Here is a 15,569-nt window from a genome sequence, read left to right as displayed (position 1 = left end):
ATTCACACCTGAGACCTTGTAACACTAACCAGCCACATGACACCGGGGAGGGAAAATGGCTAATTGGGCACAATTTGGACATTTTGACTTAGAGGTGTACTCACTTTTGTTGTCAGCAGTTTAAACATTAATGGCTGTGTGTTGAGTTATTTTGAGAGGACAGCAAATGTACACTGTTATACAAGCTGTAACTCACTACTTTACATTGTAGCAAAGTGTCGTTTCTTCAGTGTTGTCACATGAAAAGATATAATAAAATGTTTACAAAAATGTGAGGGGTGTACTCACTTTTGTGAGATACTGTATGTAGCTATTAGGCTACATTCACACTGGCGATTAAGGCTAGTGTGAATTGTAGCGGTAGGAATAGTCTGATTCCTGCTGCAGCTCTGAGCAGCTAGGTGCAGCCGCCGGCAATGTTTATTATGACAGGCCAGTGGCAGCGGCAGCTATTCATGGGCTCTTTAAATAGCCAGCAATTACCTGTTGTGATCGCTGCTGGACGCACACAAAGTGAATAGCTGCAGCCACCGGCAACCCGTCATTCTAGTGAATGGGTCCGACAGCCCCTCCTAGCCACTCAGAGCCACATTAAGATTCCTGCCGCTACAGTTTGCACCGGCCTAAATTGGTAGAGTGCATGTAGGCTTTAAGTGATTGTAAACAATCACCTTGTAAAACAACCCATTCAGGTTAAAATTAAAATGAAAGGCAAAACATTTGAGTATGGATACTCTGTTCTCAGCTGCCACAAGAGCTTGGGGGGGGGGGGGGTGTAAGCAACAGTGTCAGGTTCTAAGAAATGCGTCAGGACAAGTCTGATCATTGGAGGAGAGCAGGGTGGTTTCCCAGCACAGCTAGAGAACTGACCATAGTGTGTTCTCCTGCTTATTGTAGTCAGTTTTCAGTAGGAAAGCAGTCTGGCAAGAACACCAGGGATTTCACAAAAAGAAAACAATACAAAGAACGGGATACTTTTTTATACAAGTACATGGTACAGCAGGCACATATTAGGAATATGAAATGTTGGGGTAACAAACAGTTTAAACTGCATTATATTGTCATAAAAAGTCCATGACTCACCTCGGCGATTGTGATGGATTGTGGGAAAAGGGAATGAACCATGTAATTTGCTAGCATGAGATATACAAGTGAATCTTCATCCACATGCAAACCAAAATATTCATTATAATCACCAGAGAATCCAGATCCTAGGATACAAATATTATTATCATCATCATTATTCATCCTTAACATTATGTGCAGTTATAACATTTAGGATATTTTAAGTGAGGCTTTATGGTGTATGCTCTTGTCCTGTTTGTCGGCATTTTGAATGAATCTAATATATATGATGGGAATGCCCAATAGCTGATCCCCTACACAGCAACATCCAGCACTACATCCCAAGGACAGTCAGACAGTGGCTGCATATGTCTAAGGTCTATAGCCAACCATAGTGATATACACATAATAGAGTCAGTTCAGATAAATGATAACTACAGGGTAAAATTAATAATGAGAAATTATTGCTTTCCAAGTCAGAGAATCTATGCAATCTACTTTAAAATATAGCTTTAAGAGCTATATTATGTTAAAAAAAAAAGTTTTTAGCAATCACATAATTTATATATTCTTTTAATTTATTGTTCTTGTTTCTTAACCCCTTCCTAGCAGCACCCCCCCCCCCCCCCCACACACACACACCCCTTAAAAGAAGCAGAATGCCTGAGCATTATCATCTGTTTGCTGGGTGATGCATGGGCTTCCCAATCATGTGATCACAGTGTTCACATGATCAGAAGCCAGTCCCATTGACCATTGATCGTTAGTCCGAGAGCTGCTCTTAGCACATAAACCTACATCTGCTGCACAGCGACATGTGAAGCATGTTGGAGTTAAAGTCCACCCTTTTTGCTGCACATTTGTGTTGGGCGGTTGTAAAGGAGTTAAAAAAAACAGTTTGTATTGTCCCCCTGGTAGACACATTAACATGGTGTACAAGTGTTAAATATTTAGGGCCAGTTTACATCTCTGTGGTGCATTTTAGGGGCATTACAATTGAATTTTATATCATGTAATGTATGTTTTAACCACTTCTATTTGATCACTTGTGCGATTTTTATTTTTTGCGCTATAAACAAAAAAAGAGTGACAATTCTGGAAAAAAAACAAAAAAAAAAAAACAATATTTTTTACTTTCTGCTATATACCATTCCCAAAAAAAAAAAAAAAAAAATCAAATTTTTTCATCAATTTAGACCAATTTGATTTCTGCCACATATTTTTGTTAAAAAAAAAATCCCAAGAAGTGTATATTGATTGGTTTGTGCAAAAGTTATCGCGTCTACAAACTAGGGGAAAGATTAAGGTCATTTTTAAATTTGTATTTTTTACTAGTAATGGCAGCGATTTTTAGCGGGACTGCGACATTGCGGTGGACAGATCGGACACCTGACATTTTTGACACTTTTGGGGGGACCAGTGACATTACTACAGTAATCCGTGCTAAAAATATGCACTGTTACTGTACTGACAGGGAAGAGGTTAAGACAAAAGGTTAAGAAACGCTTACGTGTTTCAAGGGAGAACCCTCTTCCTCAGAGTGGTGATTTTGGCTCTGAGGAAGAGGATTCTCTCTCTCGAAGCGCGTAAGCCAAACCAGGTCATTTTGGACACCATCACGCCAACCAGTAGTAGAGAAGTGTTCTGGAGGCGATTGGTTCCCATTTCCTGCATGCATGTGTACATCCTATGTTTATGAGTATTATGTACGCTACCCATTTCTGATTTTAATAAACTTTTTAGTGGTAATGCACAAGGTTGGTGCGTCCTTCTCTTGTTGTTGTCTTTCAGTGTTTTTGGATACCCTTGGTCCTGAGAGGGCAGCAAGACCACCTTATCTGTGCTAAAAAGACCAATCAGACCATTCACCTTCTCGCATACCACTTGAGCGCAGGAGAGATACTGTTGAAAGGAAGAGGTTAACACCAGGGGCAATCAAAGGGTAAAATGCTTCCCTAGGGGATGCTAACTGTGGGGGGATGGGCTTTCTGCATGAACACAGAGACCTGCGTTCCTAATTAGGAGGTACACAAGATCCCGGTGTTCATAACTCACAGAACAGCGGTCTGCTGTGTTTACAACGACAGAATGCCGTTCTGTCTCCACGAGGAGTGATCGCGGGTGCCCAGCAGCAATCGTGGCTGCCGGACCTGCTGATCGGCTTCCTCTGGGAAGCGAATGGGCTCTAGCTAGCGGTCCCGTGAAGCGCCGTACAGATATGTTGTTTCGCGGGACAGAGCTGACCTGCCGCAGTAAAACGGCAGCGGGCGATCGTTAAGTGGTTAAAGAAAGTGCATCAAAGATGCAGCATAGGTGTGAAAAGAACCTAACTCCAGATAACCAGTAAACTCAGTAAGAGCTAATGTGATCAAGGTTACTATGAAATTACACTAAAGTAAGAAAGTCCACTTTATTTCAGTTAAAGCTTTTCTAAACCCAAGAACAAAAAATGTTAAACATTACAGCTTAGCAGACCTTAGATGTGGTGTCTGCATTAGCATTCTTATTGCAGGCCTTTTTTTCACCTGGCAATCCTGATAGAAGCATTCTTCCTGTCCTAGGGTGACAACGCTCACTCACTGTACCATATCTTTGGAGGAGCAGCATTGTAACCTAGGACTGCAGAACACCTCCAGTTCCCTTCTTCTCTATTAGCAGCACAGGCAGACTGCTCTGAAGGTTGTCAGCCAATAAGATTTCCTAATTCTTTACTTATCAAAATTATATAATGAAAAACTTGCAATATTATATTTAAAAGTTGAAAAAAGGACCAAACAAGATACGTTCCTTGTTAGAGTTTACAAACCCTTTCAAATTTTATAAATATCAGTGTATTGGCAACTACATGATTTCAGCAAGTGGAGCAGCCAGCTACAGAAGATTTGAAGTATGAACACTTCAGTCTAGAAAGTCCACTGTGCTGTCTGAGGCAGTATTAATGCATAATTAAATTGTCATACTTGATTGTAGTGTACCTTTAAAGGAGAACTAAACTCTCTCAAACAACATTAACTATTTTTTATCCTTATGCTATTTTTATATCAATAGATTTTTATTGGAATTTTTACAATAAGCAGAGTAGAGATATAACACAACAACATGAGGTTGCCATAAGCATGCATAATAGAAAATATTTGTAGGTACAAAAAGAGGTTATTATACAGTAATACAAGGCAGAACCAAGGTGTAATGAAGAGAAGAATAAAAGGTAGTCATGATGGGCATTCTGGTACCACTCCAGCCATGTGACCATTTCTAGGATATTACTGATAAACAACCCTCGCATGTAGAAAACATGCTTTTGTAAGAGCCATGGTTATGTACCAAGACAACTACTTAGTCTATGGGTATGAGGTCAGGGGTCTTCCAGTGGCGAACAATGGCTAGTCTTGTGGCTAGAAGTATGTGGATGGTGATAGAGTGAAGATAGTGAGGGATGTTCTCCATGCCAATGCCCAGTAAGGAAAGCTCTGGAGAGAGGGCTAAAGATAGTTCTGTAACTTCTGTAAGGAGTTGGAACACTTCAGACCATAGACTAGTCACTTTGTTGCATTGCCACAGAAGGTGGTACAGGCTCCCTACCTCACCACATTGCCTCCAACATAGAGGTTGAACAGAAGAGTTGAATGTGTGGATCATAGCCAGGGTAATATACCACTGAAAGTTAATTTTATTAATATATTTCCATAGGTTAGCAGAATGGGTCGCTCTGAAACTAACTTTTAGGGCAAGCAGCCATTGCAGGTCACTAAAAGAGTGGTCTACATCCGTCTCACACTTCAGCAAAGGTGGGGTTTTGCTAAAGGCATTTTATCTACTAGTAGATTAGAGAATAGGGTGAGTAGAGAATTAGAGAATCAAGAAGTGTCTAATCTGTAGGTATAGCCAGAAGGGGAAAGATTTCTAAACATGGCCGAGACGTCGGCAAATGTGAGGATATCACCATTTTGGAAGAAGTGTTGGGCTAGTAGATTATGTTGCCCTTTTAGCTTGCTGGGTGAGAAGTTTCTCTGCTTTGTTACCTAAGTTCTAGAAGTGCATTTTTAGGCACTTTTACGAATTAGCATAATTATCTAAAAGGAGGGAATCTTAGTTCCAGGCATAGCTTGAGTAATTTGGTTGTTACTTTGGGGTTTAGTAGCCGTTTGTTGGCAGAGTCAGTGTATTGGATACCTTCTAGAAGTTTGTCAATGTGCTACTTCCTCTGTCTCCTATCCTTTGCTCCCAATTGAATAAACACGCCCTTCATTGAGGCTCTGTGAGAACCCCATAGCATATTAACATCAGTGACTGAATTTTCATTCACTGGTAAAAAAATGTTCAAGGTTTTCACATAGGATAGATAAGTACTTAGGAGATTGCAAGATCCAGGTGTTCATTTGCCAGAGGTATGTGGAAGAGAAACCTGCGCTATCCTCTATAGTGAGACACACTGAAGAGTGGCCAGACCAGATGGTAGGGAGAATAGTAGAGTCTGATACTTTTTGTAAGGTCCATTGGTCAGTAAGGAAGAGGTCTATGTGCAAATAGGAGTTGTGGCATGGGCAGAAAAATGTATAGTCCCGTTCTTCTTCATATTGACATCGCCAAACATCATATAGTTAGAGAGCTTGAAGGAGAGGTCCTAGGGGGGATTTCTGTCTTGCAGAACAAGAAGGAGTCCAGATGAGGGTCAGGAGTAATGTTAAAGTCTCTTCACTATATAGTTACCCCCTGTTGCACAGTGCTGACTTTTTTGTGGAGTTTGGCTAGAAAACGCAGATGGTGAGTATTAGGGGCATTGACCGTTACAATGGTGTAAAAGACATAATTGATATAACAAAGTAGGGTAAGATATCTCCCCTCTTGATCTGCAATGTATTGCTGGAGTCGGAAAGCAAGAGAGTTTTTGATGGCAACAAAGATCCCCCTTTTATTTTTTTTTGCTGGGACATTAGCTGTGAAGACATTGGTGATGTTTTTGTGAGTGCAAGATGGCGGGTTTGATGCATGGGAAGTCTCCTGTACATAAAGGATATTGCATTTGGATTGCCCTGCTAATTTCCACAGGGAAGATCATTTTGCAGGGTGATTAGTGTCTTTGGCGGCAATAGTCAGAATCTTAATCGTCATGTTGGTAGGCGAACAGGCGGAACAAAAAGTGGTTGCAGAAGGTTACTGAAGAATAGAATGATCCATCAGGAGGGTCCATGCCAGGAGAGGTTTTCAAAAAGATAGCAACTGGTAGAGTGATAATTCTGAACACCTAACTGTGCTTGAGAGCAAGCTAACAATAGTTAAATTGCTCTGTACTGGTAAAAAGAACCAAACAAAACATCACAGAGCGAAAAAAAAAAAAAAAAGAAGCTCAGATCTCTTTATCACTTTCTATACTGGTGACATCTGTGGTGCCAAGGAAGAGAACAGTAAAACTGAGGGGTGGTGGATATTGGTGTGAGCCCATGGCAAGTCTTTAACTGCGTACCAAGACCGGCGAGGCCAGTCTGGAGCCACCAGAATGATCAGAATGTTTTCCACCTCAATCCTGCGCAGAAGATGCGGCAGAAGTTTCAACGGGGGAAATGCATAAATCAGCCGATACTGATCCCAAGGAGCCACCAGGGCATCTGTGGCGTTGGCCAGAGGATCTCGAGACCTGGCCACGAATCTCTACACCTTCTTGTTGAGACGGGAGGCAAACAGATCGACCTTGGGGGTCCCCCACTGAACACACAGTAGATGAAACACCTCCGAGTGTAGGGACCACTCCCCTTGATCCAACACCTGGGGACTCAGGTGTGGTTATGAGTAAGCTATCTTCTGTACCGTGAAATGCGTCAACCTGCCGCATGTCCCTGTGATGCACTGTCTGTATTGATTTTTCATGATGAATAAATTACACTTCTAATTTCATTTACTTCTGAGTGCGGTCCATTTTCCTTTTGACTCAGGTAATCCGCCTGCCAGTTTTCCACACCTGGGATGTGTACAGCAGAGAGGGCTGGAACAAATCTTTCTGCCCAAGTCAGAATCTTGGCCACCAGGACACTCCTGGTGCCCCCCTGGTGATTGATGTAAGCCACAGCCGTGGTGTTGACTGATTGAACCCAAACTGGACAATCGCATAGGCTAGTCGTCCAATGACTCAGACAAAGTTTGATCGCTCTGAGTTCCAAAACATTGACCGGAAGTTTTGACTCTTCCACCGTCCAGATACCCTGAGCACAGAGCTTCCCCAGCACCCCGCCCCAGCCCGTCAGGCTGGCATCCGTGGTTCCACTTCACCAAAGTCTCCCTTTGCAAAGGTCTTGTATGGAACTGAGCAAACGGAACGGCTTTGAAGGTTGACACCATCAGACCCAAAGCTCGCATGCAAAGTCTGAGGGAAGACAGCTTGGTTTCCAACAACGACTGAATTGCCCCCTGCAACTTTTGTAGCTTGTCCAGGGGAAGGAAAACCCTCGCCAAGGCTGAATCCAGAGTCAGGCCTAGGTACTCCAGTCTCAGGACTGAAATCAACGCAGATTTTTTGAAATTGATGTTCCAACCAAACTCTTGTAGAGTTTGGACAGTGACCTCCAGATTTCTCCAACAAAACCAAATGAGAGACCACTCAACAGGAGATCGTCCTGGTATCCCAGTACCGCAATCCCCCTCCGGCACAGCATGCTAACACCGGAGCCAGAACCTTGGTATACACCCTGTGAGCGGAGGAGAGACCAAAGGGTAACGTTACAAATTGATAATGCTGCTCCGCTACCGCAAAGCAAAAAAAAAACACTGGAGTCCAGCGCAGATAGGGATGTGTAGATATGCGTCCTTGATATCTATGGAGGCCAAGAAATCTCCCTGATGTAGAGACGGCACTACTGTACGGATGGACTCCATCTGAAAACCTCTGTACCCACACAAAGTGGTTCAGGGCTTTGAGATCTAGGATGGGGTGCACCTTGCCTTCTTTTCTGGGCACAGTGAACAGGTTTGAATAAAACCCCTGAAAGCGTTCTAGAGCTGGAACCGCCACAATCACCCTTTGCAACAGCAAGTCATGTACCGCCCCTCTCAAGTCCCTTAACCTGGCTGGGGACAATAGGAGGTTGGACGGGAAGAACCTGTCTCATTAACAAGACCAGGATTCGGTTTTGTATCTGAAACTGATCAATTTGTCCTGAATCAAGGAATTCCAGGGTTCCCGGAAGAATCAAAGACGTCCCCTCACCCCAGACTTGGGTCAGGGCGCTTCTTCATGCAGACGAAGGCTTGTCTGCGGGACTGGATTTGCCGCCCTTGGACTTACCAGACTACGGCTTCTTGGACCCTCCCAAAGATCTAAACAGTTTACCTTTTTCCTGTGACCCGAAGGCACAAAAAAGATGTTTATGAGCAGTAAAGGAAGGCCCCCGCCTAGGGCGTGGCGCCTTGCCTTTAGAGGATTGGGGCAGATTAGTGCGCTTACCCCCCGTGATACCTTTCATCAACTCGTCCATAGAGGCTCCAAATAGCTTCTCCCCTGTAAAAGGGAGATCAGCAATAGCTTTCTTAGAAGCCTGGTCAGCCGACCAGCATTTTAGCCAGATCAGGCGTCTAATAGCAACCTCCACTGCTGACGTCCTGGCCACCAATAAGGCCAAGTCCAGGGACGTATCACACATGAACACCAGTGCTTGGACCAAGTGGTCTAACAGTTCCAGGACTGCAGGGGGAAGCTGTGTCGTTTCCAAGTTGCTCTTCAGCAACTTTACAATGGGAATGGCATTAGCAGTCTGTGCTTTAAGAACGATCACAAAGTTAGCTTTTAACATGTATCCCATTGCCACATGTATATGGCGGGATAAGGATACCACCCATCTATCCACGGGATACGAAAAGGTTGGCGACTCTTCCACCGGCACCAGAGTCGCTTTATTCAACCTGGCCACCGGGGAATTCACTTTCAGTGGTACAGCCCACCTGGTATTCACCGCAAAGGGATAACGGTGTGCAAAACGCTTAGGCACCACCAGCATGTGCCTAATGTGTCATCATTGTTTATCCACAATAGAGTGAAACAAGTCAGGACAAGGGAATACTTTACCCGATTTGCGATATTTGCGGGAGCCAAAAGACAACTGCGTACCTGACGCTGTGGGTTCATCAGCCATTTTAAGAGTTTCCCGCACAGAAACGTAAACTCATATTTTCCACCAAGGTGCGTTCTCGCACGACAGCGGAGGAGGACAGGTCCTCTTCACTGTCAGAATGTAAAGACTCCAACCCTTCAGGGTGGTCTGCGTCTGTGGCAACCATATCTGTGTCAGAATCAGAAGACCCTGCAGATGGAGGGGAGGACGGGGAATGTTTGCGGCTAGCAGCACCAGAACAAACCAACTGCACTTTTGACATCAGGCTTTGAAAAACCGCAATCTCTGGCTGCAACTGCGAGCCGGAGGGTCCCACAGTCATTTCCATGGGGTCTGCAGCTGATAGTTTATCCTGGGACTCCATATGCAAATACATTTTTTTTTTTGTACAATGTCCCTTTAGGACCGCGTAAAATGCGGTCTCCCCGTTATTACTGCGGTCTCCCAAAACCTGAGCAATGTATAAATATAGCAGAGTAGGAGAGGAAAACCTACAGGGGACCCCCAGATATGTTACCAGAGCCTAGATAAAACGTGCAGTTCTGGTCAGTGTCAAAACAAAAGGAACACAGAAGAGAAGGAAGAGGAAGCAACTCTGCCTCAAGCATAGTAAAAAAACATACTGCATGCCAGTCCCACCCTCGGACCACAAGAAAATGGCTGCCCATACAAACTAATGGGAACACCGAGGTTATGAACCACGGAAAAATGGTGGCCCCCACGCGCACCATGCGGTCTCCGGGACCCCCAAAAGGGGTTCCAGAACAAAAGGCAACTAAGGGTCCCCCATTCAAGGACCCCCCCCCCCCCGGACGATCCAACCCCACTCAAATAAGTGCTGAAAACCATCCGCATTATTACCGCCTCCCCAGGTGAAAACCCACTGGGGGGGGGGAGAAGCAAGGGGTACGCCAGATTAGGCTTCCGGGGTGCCAGGGAACCGAGGGAGGCCCTAAGGTCCGACCATTCTAGGGTCGGACCTTACCACGGTACCAGGCGGGAGCCACTCCGAAACAGATCACCTCCCACCCGGGATGGGGGTGCTGTTAACCAAGGGGAGGCTGCGTCTCAGGGCGTTCCAGGTCGTCTGCATCCCGGCGAGATTATCCACTCGCAGGCTCATCCCCATCCATCGTGGCACTGTCGTAGCAAGGTCTAGTTCTGGACTATAACCTGCTCATGCTCGCAGGCCAGGCTGGGAGACCTTAAGGATCTAGATTATCCAGTGTGAATACCAGCCGGCTGTTGCTTGAAGTTCCTCTGGAAATTGGTCCTCAGGAACTAACTAGAAAATAAAAAAATAAAACTTTCCCTGTTACAGCTAAGACCAAAGTCCCAGCAGGGAACTAGGTCCTATCCCTGTCACTAGGCAGAACAAACTGTTTGAGTATAACAGAGCCTGAGGGGTTATACCTGCTGGGACAGCCCCTATAGGCATGGACACGTTTTTTTCTGCCTAGTGCCTATCCCAAGCGGAAGGAGCATAACGCTGTAGTCAATGATTAAGCAGAGCTGGGTCTGTCGATGAACGATAAGAGAAATGGGATCTTACTGGCCCCTGTCAATATGTGTGAAATGTTCTTTCTAATCCAATGTGTCAATCTGGGACAAAGCAAACATGCCCTGGTTGGACAAACAGGAAGAATATACCCAGAGAGTGATCCCCTCCATCGCCTCCCACTGCATTACATGGGATGCTACGACAAAGCGTAAGGCAACTCCTCCATAAGATGAAGAAAAGAAAAAATGATAAAGGGGATAGAGCCAAGTAGCCATCCCGTTCTCGAATAAAAGTAACAAATTCACTTTATTATTTGGAAGTGCAGAAAGTCGGTCATTTATCATGATCCATGACAGTTTAGTTTTGGCTATATCAAGTGGGATAATAGTTGACATCTGGGAACGTGTGATGGTAATTTGTGCCGCTATAAAAATAAAGGAAATCAACCTTTTCACATGTTTCTGAGCCTCTTGCACAGGAAAGCCCAATAGAGCTTGTTGTGATTTGTTGGGATTCGCTTGGGTCAGGGAATGAATAAAATTATAGATATGTGTCCCATAACGCTTTACTTTCAGACATGTCCACCATACAAGTTAAAGTGTGCCCTTAGGGGGTGTTTTCAAAGTGATTTCTCAACTAAATAAAGCATGGAGACATGGATGGATGGATTGGTGAGTTTGCTCTAAATATTAAAGAGGAAGTAAACTCCCCTCTAATGTTTGTACCTATAGGTAAGCCTATAATAAGGCTTATTTATAGGTACTGTAAATATCTCCTAAACTTGCACAGTTTAGGTGATATTTACTGTATACTGTGCGGGTGATGTCATTGGCACATGCACTCTGAAGAAATGGCCGCCTGTGCTGTTTCTTCAGAGCCCTGTGCCGTGACAGCCTGAGTCTGCAGACCCGGAAGGAAGATGGGCAAAGATGGATGCGGCCTCCAGCGGGGACAACGAGGGCTTCGTTTGCAGGTAAGTGTCACATAATGTGCTAGTATGCAATGTTAAACTGTCAATGGTATTCCACTGTTAACAGCAGTAGAAAAAATGACTGCTAAAGAACAGTAATCAAAAGAAACAATTTACCTTTGAAACAATATACTTACCAATCCCATGGTGGTGGTAAAGCATAGAAGTAACACCATCAAATCTGAAACCATCAAAACCATATTCTTCAATCCACCACCGCAGGTTAGACAGAAGGAACCTCAGAACTTCCCAGCTGTTAGGGTTTTAAAAAAAAAAAATAAGTCTTCTTTATAATTCACACACAATCTAAGTTTATGAGTTTGTAGCATAAATACAGTATAGCACGCAAATCCTACATATTAAAACAGACTAGCACGCATAATCCTACCTATTGAAACAGACTATAAAGGCTCTCCAGCTCAGCAGTCAAAGAAAATCAGTAGGATTTATAAGGGTCATGTTAGATCACTCCTTCAGTTACTAGAGAGACTGACTGATTACTACAGAAGGTCCTGAAACTTGGTTACCAAGCCCATATTATCATTTACTCCCCAAGGTAATTTTTTTTTCTTAAAATGTTTTGCAAGCCACAACATTTAAGGCAAACATATTACATATAAATGAACGTACAGACAGTTTCTAAAGTACCTGGGCAAATAAATAATATTCAGGTAATTAATTGCATTGTGTGGCTGCCTGTTACACAGTTCTTAACCTCCCTAGCTGCACGGTGCACCAACTGCCTGTGAGATGTCTTCACTTTTAATCGCCAGAGCCTTGTGGATATTTAAACAGCTTTGCTCATTTCTACCATGCCCTTGCATGGTCTATAATCTCCAGTATGTTCTAGTGTATGACTTGGCCTGGCTGATTTCTCTTCCGATACCTGCTCCTGTTTCTGCTGCCTACTACATTGACTTCAAACTTCCTGACCCTGGCTCGTCTGATTACTTGCTCTGGCATTCTAACCCTGACTTCAGTTATTTTATTAAAAATTTGATTTTCATTTTCTGTCTCCACCTGGTTTATGGCCCCTGACAGCTTTCAGCTTGATATTTTAAGCAACTGACAGGCTTGCTTTAGCCTATGTGTTTATGCTTGTTACCCTCCCTTTCCTTCAGTTATAATTTCTGCCTTCCCTCAAGCAACTAACTTCACTTCCCCACTTTGCGCCTATTATTAACCTGAGTTAAATTAATGTTCATTTTGGCATTTCCAACCTTGACAGATTCTCAGAAGTTTTTGCTTTCTTTTCCCAAATGTCATTGTATTTTGTGAGGTGTACTGTGAAACATGTGGGCATACCGTTACTTGAAAGATACTTCTTATAAAACAATTATTTCTTTTTTTTCTTTCCATTTAAGTGCGTAGCCGACCAGCAGCAAGCACCATATTGCCATGGGCTTAAAACTAGAGATAATCATTTAAAGTGGAGAAGTTAAAAGGTAAGTCTTGGACGGGTTGTGCATTGTAAAATGAGAAAAGAATATTAGGTTTTATACGGCAATAATCCGGTTGCAAAATCTGTTCCCCATCAGCGATTAGCTGCTCCTTTTTAGAATATTAATTAATAAAATGCTGAAATGCAAGGTGACATTGAATATAATAGAACAGTGTTATGCCAAAATGTGACAATGATATGGCTTATATTCATAGTCTATAATATATAAGTACTACTTCTCGGATGTTTAAAGTATAGATATATTGAATATCTTTATGAAACACAAACTATACAATACTTTTGAAGGTCTTACAATAAAGTTAAAATTCTTTATGTGCCTAGGTACCAGCTGTTCTTAATTTTCTGATGTGAAAGCTACTTTCAACTCTATACACTTTCCTTATTAGGTTTAAATTTAAACAATCATCTCAGATTGACATTCAGTGAATCTGAGCTTGTCTAAAATGTTTCTAAAGGTAACAAAGCTAAATTGCAGGCACCTTTTGATTCCTTTAACAAGAACATGGGTTAGAGAGATCTATGTGTAGCCCCTTTGAGTTTTAGGCACAAACTATTCATGAAGCCTTATCTGATGTTTAATCTGCTTAAATTTTGCCATCTATGCCCCCCCCCTCCCCCCAATCCAATAGAAATGATTAAATACAACCACAACATTTTCCTCGCATAACTTGTTTCCTAAAACAGGAAGCAGTGATAATGACCGTGATGTGATGTTTAGGCTCCATGATTGAAAGAACTGTAATCAAAATAATTAAAGGGATGGGCAAAAGATATTAAAGTGATAATAAAGGTTTGCTTTTTTTTCTTTAATAAAAAAAAACATGTCATACATATCTGCTCTGTGCAATTGCCTGGACTTTCCTTCTCAGGTCTCCTGCCGGTGCTCCTAGCCCCTCCCTCCTGCTGAGAAACCAGCATGCTGTGGAGGCACCCAAGAAGGCTCGCTCCCGAGCCGCTGTTCCGCATGTCCTTTCACACACAGAGACATGGCTCAGGCCTGCCCCCTCTCCTCATTGGCTCTGATTGCTAATGGCTCCCGCTGCTGCCTCAACCAATGAGTAGTGAAAGTCAACAGAGAGCCGGGCCTCTTCTGCACATTACTGGATTGAGATGGGGCTCAGGTAAGTATTAGAGGGGGCAGCTTGAAAAGAGACAGTTTTTTACCTTCATTCATAGGATGAAAAAGGTAAAAAAAAACTTGAGCCTTTAGAACCATTTTAAGGCTGAAGAGAGCTAGATGATTCTGGATGTCCTCCATTTAGAGAATGAGGCAGATTCCATCTGACTTGCTGCAGTTTCTAGTGCATGATGTGAGAAGCTTACAGTGTGCAGTGAAATCAGAGTAAGAAATTTAAGTACAGGCGAGAAGCCTAAAAATCCATGCAAGGCGGAAGGTAAAGGTGGAGTTGAGCTTTAACCGGTTGCCGACCGCCGCACGACTATATACTGCGGCGGTCAGCCCCGGCCAGGCAGAGTGACGTACCGATACGTCACTTGCCTGTCACTTCCTTGTGAGCCAATAGCGGGTGAGCGCGCACCTGCCACGGCTCGTTCACAGGGAAGTTAGTGTGTGTGACCGGCGGACCCGATGTCCGCCGGTCACTCGCCGATCGTCGGTACAGAGGGAGAAAGTCAGGCGGCTGATGTAAACAAGCCGCCTGTCATTCTCCCCTGTGTAGAAACAGTGTTCAGACGGTTCTACTATGTAGGACCGTTGATCACTGTTCCTACACTAGTAGCCACAGCCAATCACAGTAGAAAGCACGCCCCTAGGGACACACTTAACCCCTCCCTTCCCAATAAAGCTAACCCCTTCCCTGCCAGTGTCATTTTGCAGTAACAGTGCATATGTATAGCACTGATTACTGCAGTAATGTCACTGGTAACCCCAAAAGTGTCAAAAATGTCAGTCAAGGGTCCGATCTGTCCGCCGCAATGTCGCAGTACCACAAAAAAAAATCGCAGATCGCTGCCATTACGCGTTAAAAAAAACCCACCAAAAATGACAGAAATCTTTCCCTTAGTTAGTAAACGCAATAACTTTTGCGCAAACCAATCAAAATATGCTTTTTGCGATTTTTTTACCAAACATATGTAGCAGAAAACAAATTGGCCAAAAATGTAAAAAAATTTTGATTTTTACATTTTTTTGGGGGGGAATTTCATATAAAAAAAAATGTGAAAAATATTGTTATTTTTGCAAAATTTACACTTTTTTTGTTTATAGCGCAAAAAGTAAAAATCGCAGAGGTGATCAAATACCACCAAAAGAAAGCTCTGTTTGTGGGAAAAAAAGGACGTCAAATTAGTTTAGGTACAGCGTTGCACGACCGCGCAATTGTCCGTTAAAATCACGCAGTAAAAAATCACAAAAAAAACCCCTGGTCGGAATGGGGGTAAAATCTTCCGGGGCTTAAGTGGTTAAGCGCCAACTATCAAATACCAGAAACTCTACTGCCCACTGAAATTTTA

At 43.3% G+C, this 15,569-nt stretch overlaps 1 protein-coding gene across 1 annotated transcript in view; it reads right to left on the bottom strand.

The window, feature by feature from the left end:
- The window catches only part of GBE1 (1,4-alpha-glucan branching enzyme 1), a 506,395-nt gene that overhangs the window by 163,261 nt on the left and 327,565 nt on the right, over nucleotides 1-15,569 (bottom strand). The window contains exons 9-10 of the mRNA XM_082244860.1: nucleotides 11,773-11,888; nucleotides 1,084-1,211 (exon numbers count right to left, since the gene is read on the bottom strand). Coding sequence (XP_082100986.1) covers nucleotides 1,084-1,211; nucleotides 11,773-11,888 — 244 coding nt within the window. The remainder of the gene's footprint in view (nucleotides 1-1,083; nucleotides 1,212-11,772; nucleotides 11,889-15,569) is intronic.

Source organism: Pelophylax lessonae (assembly GCF_965119305.1).
Source record: "Pelophylax lessonae genome assembly, chromosome: 2".
Taxonomy (NCBI): Eukaryota; Metazoa; Chordata; class Amphibia; order Anura; family Ranidae; genus Pelophylax; species Pelophylax lessonae.
Note: the sequence above shows the minus strand (reverse complement) of the source record. Positions and strands in the feature narration are given on the sequence as shown.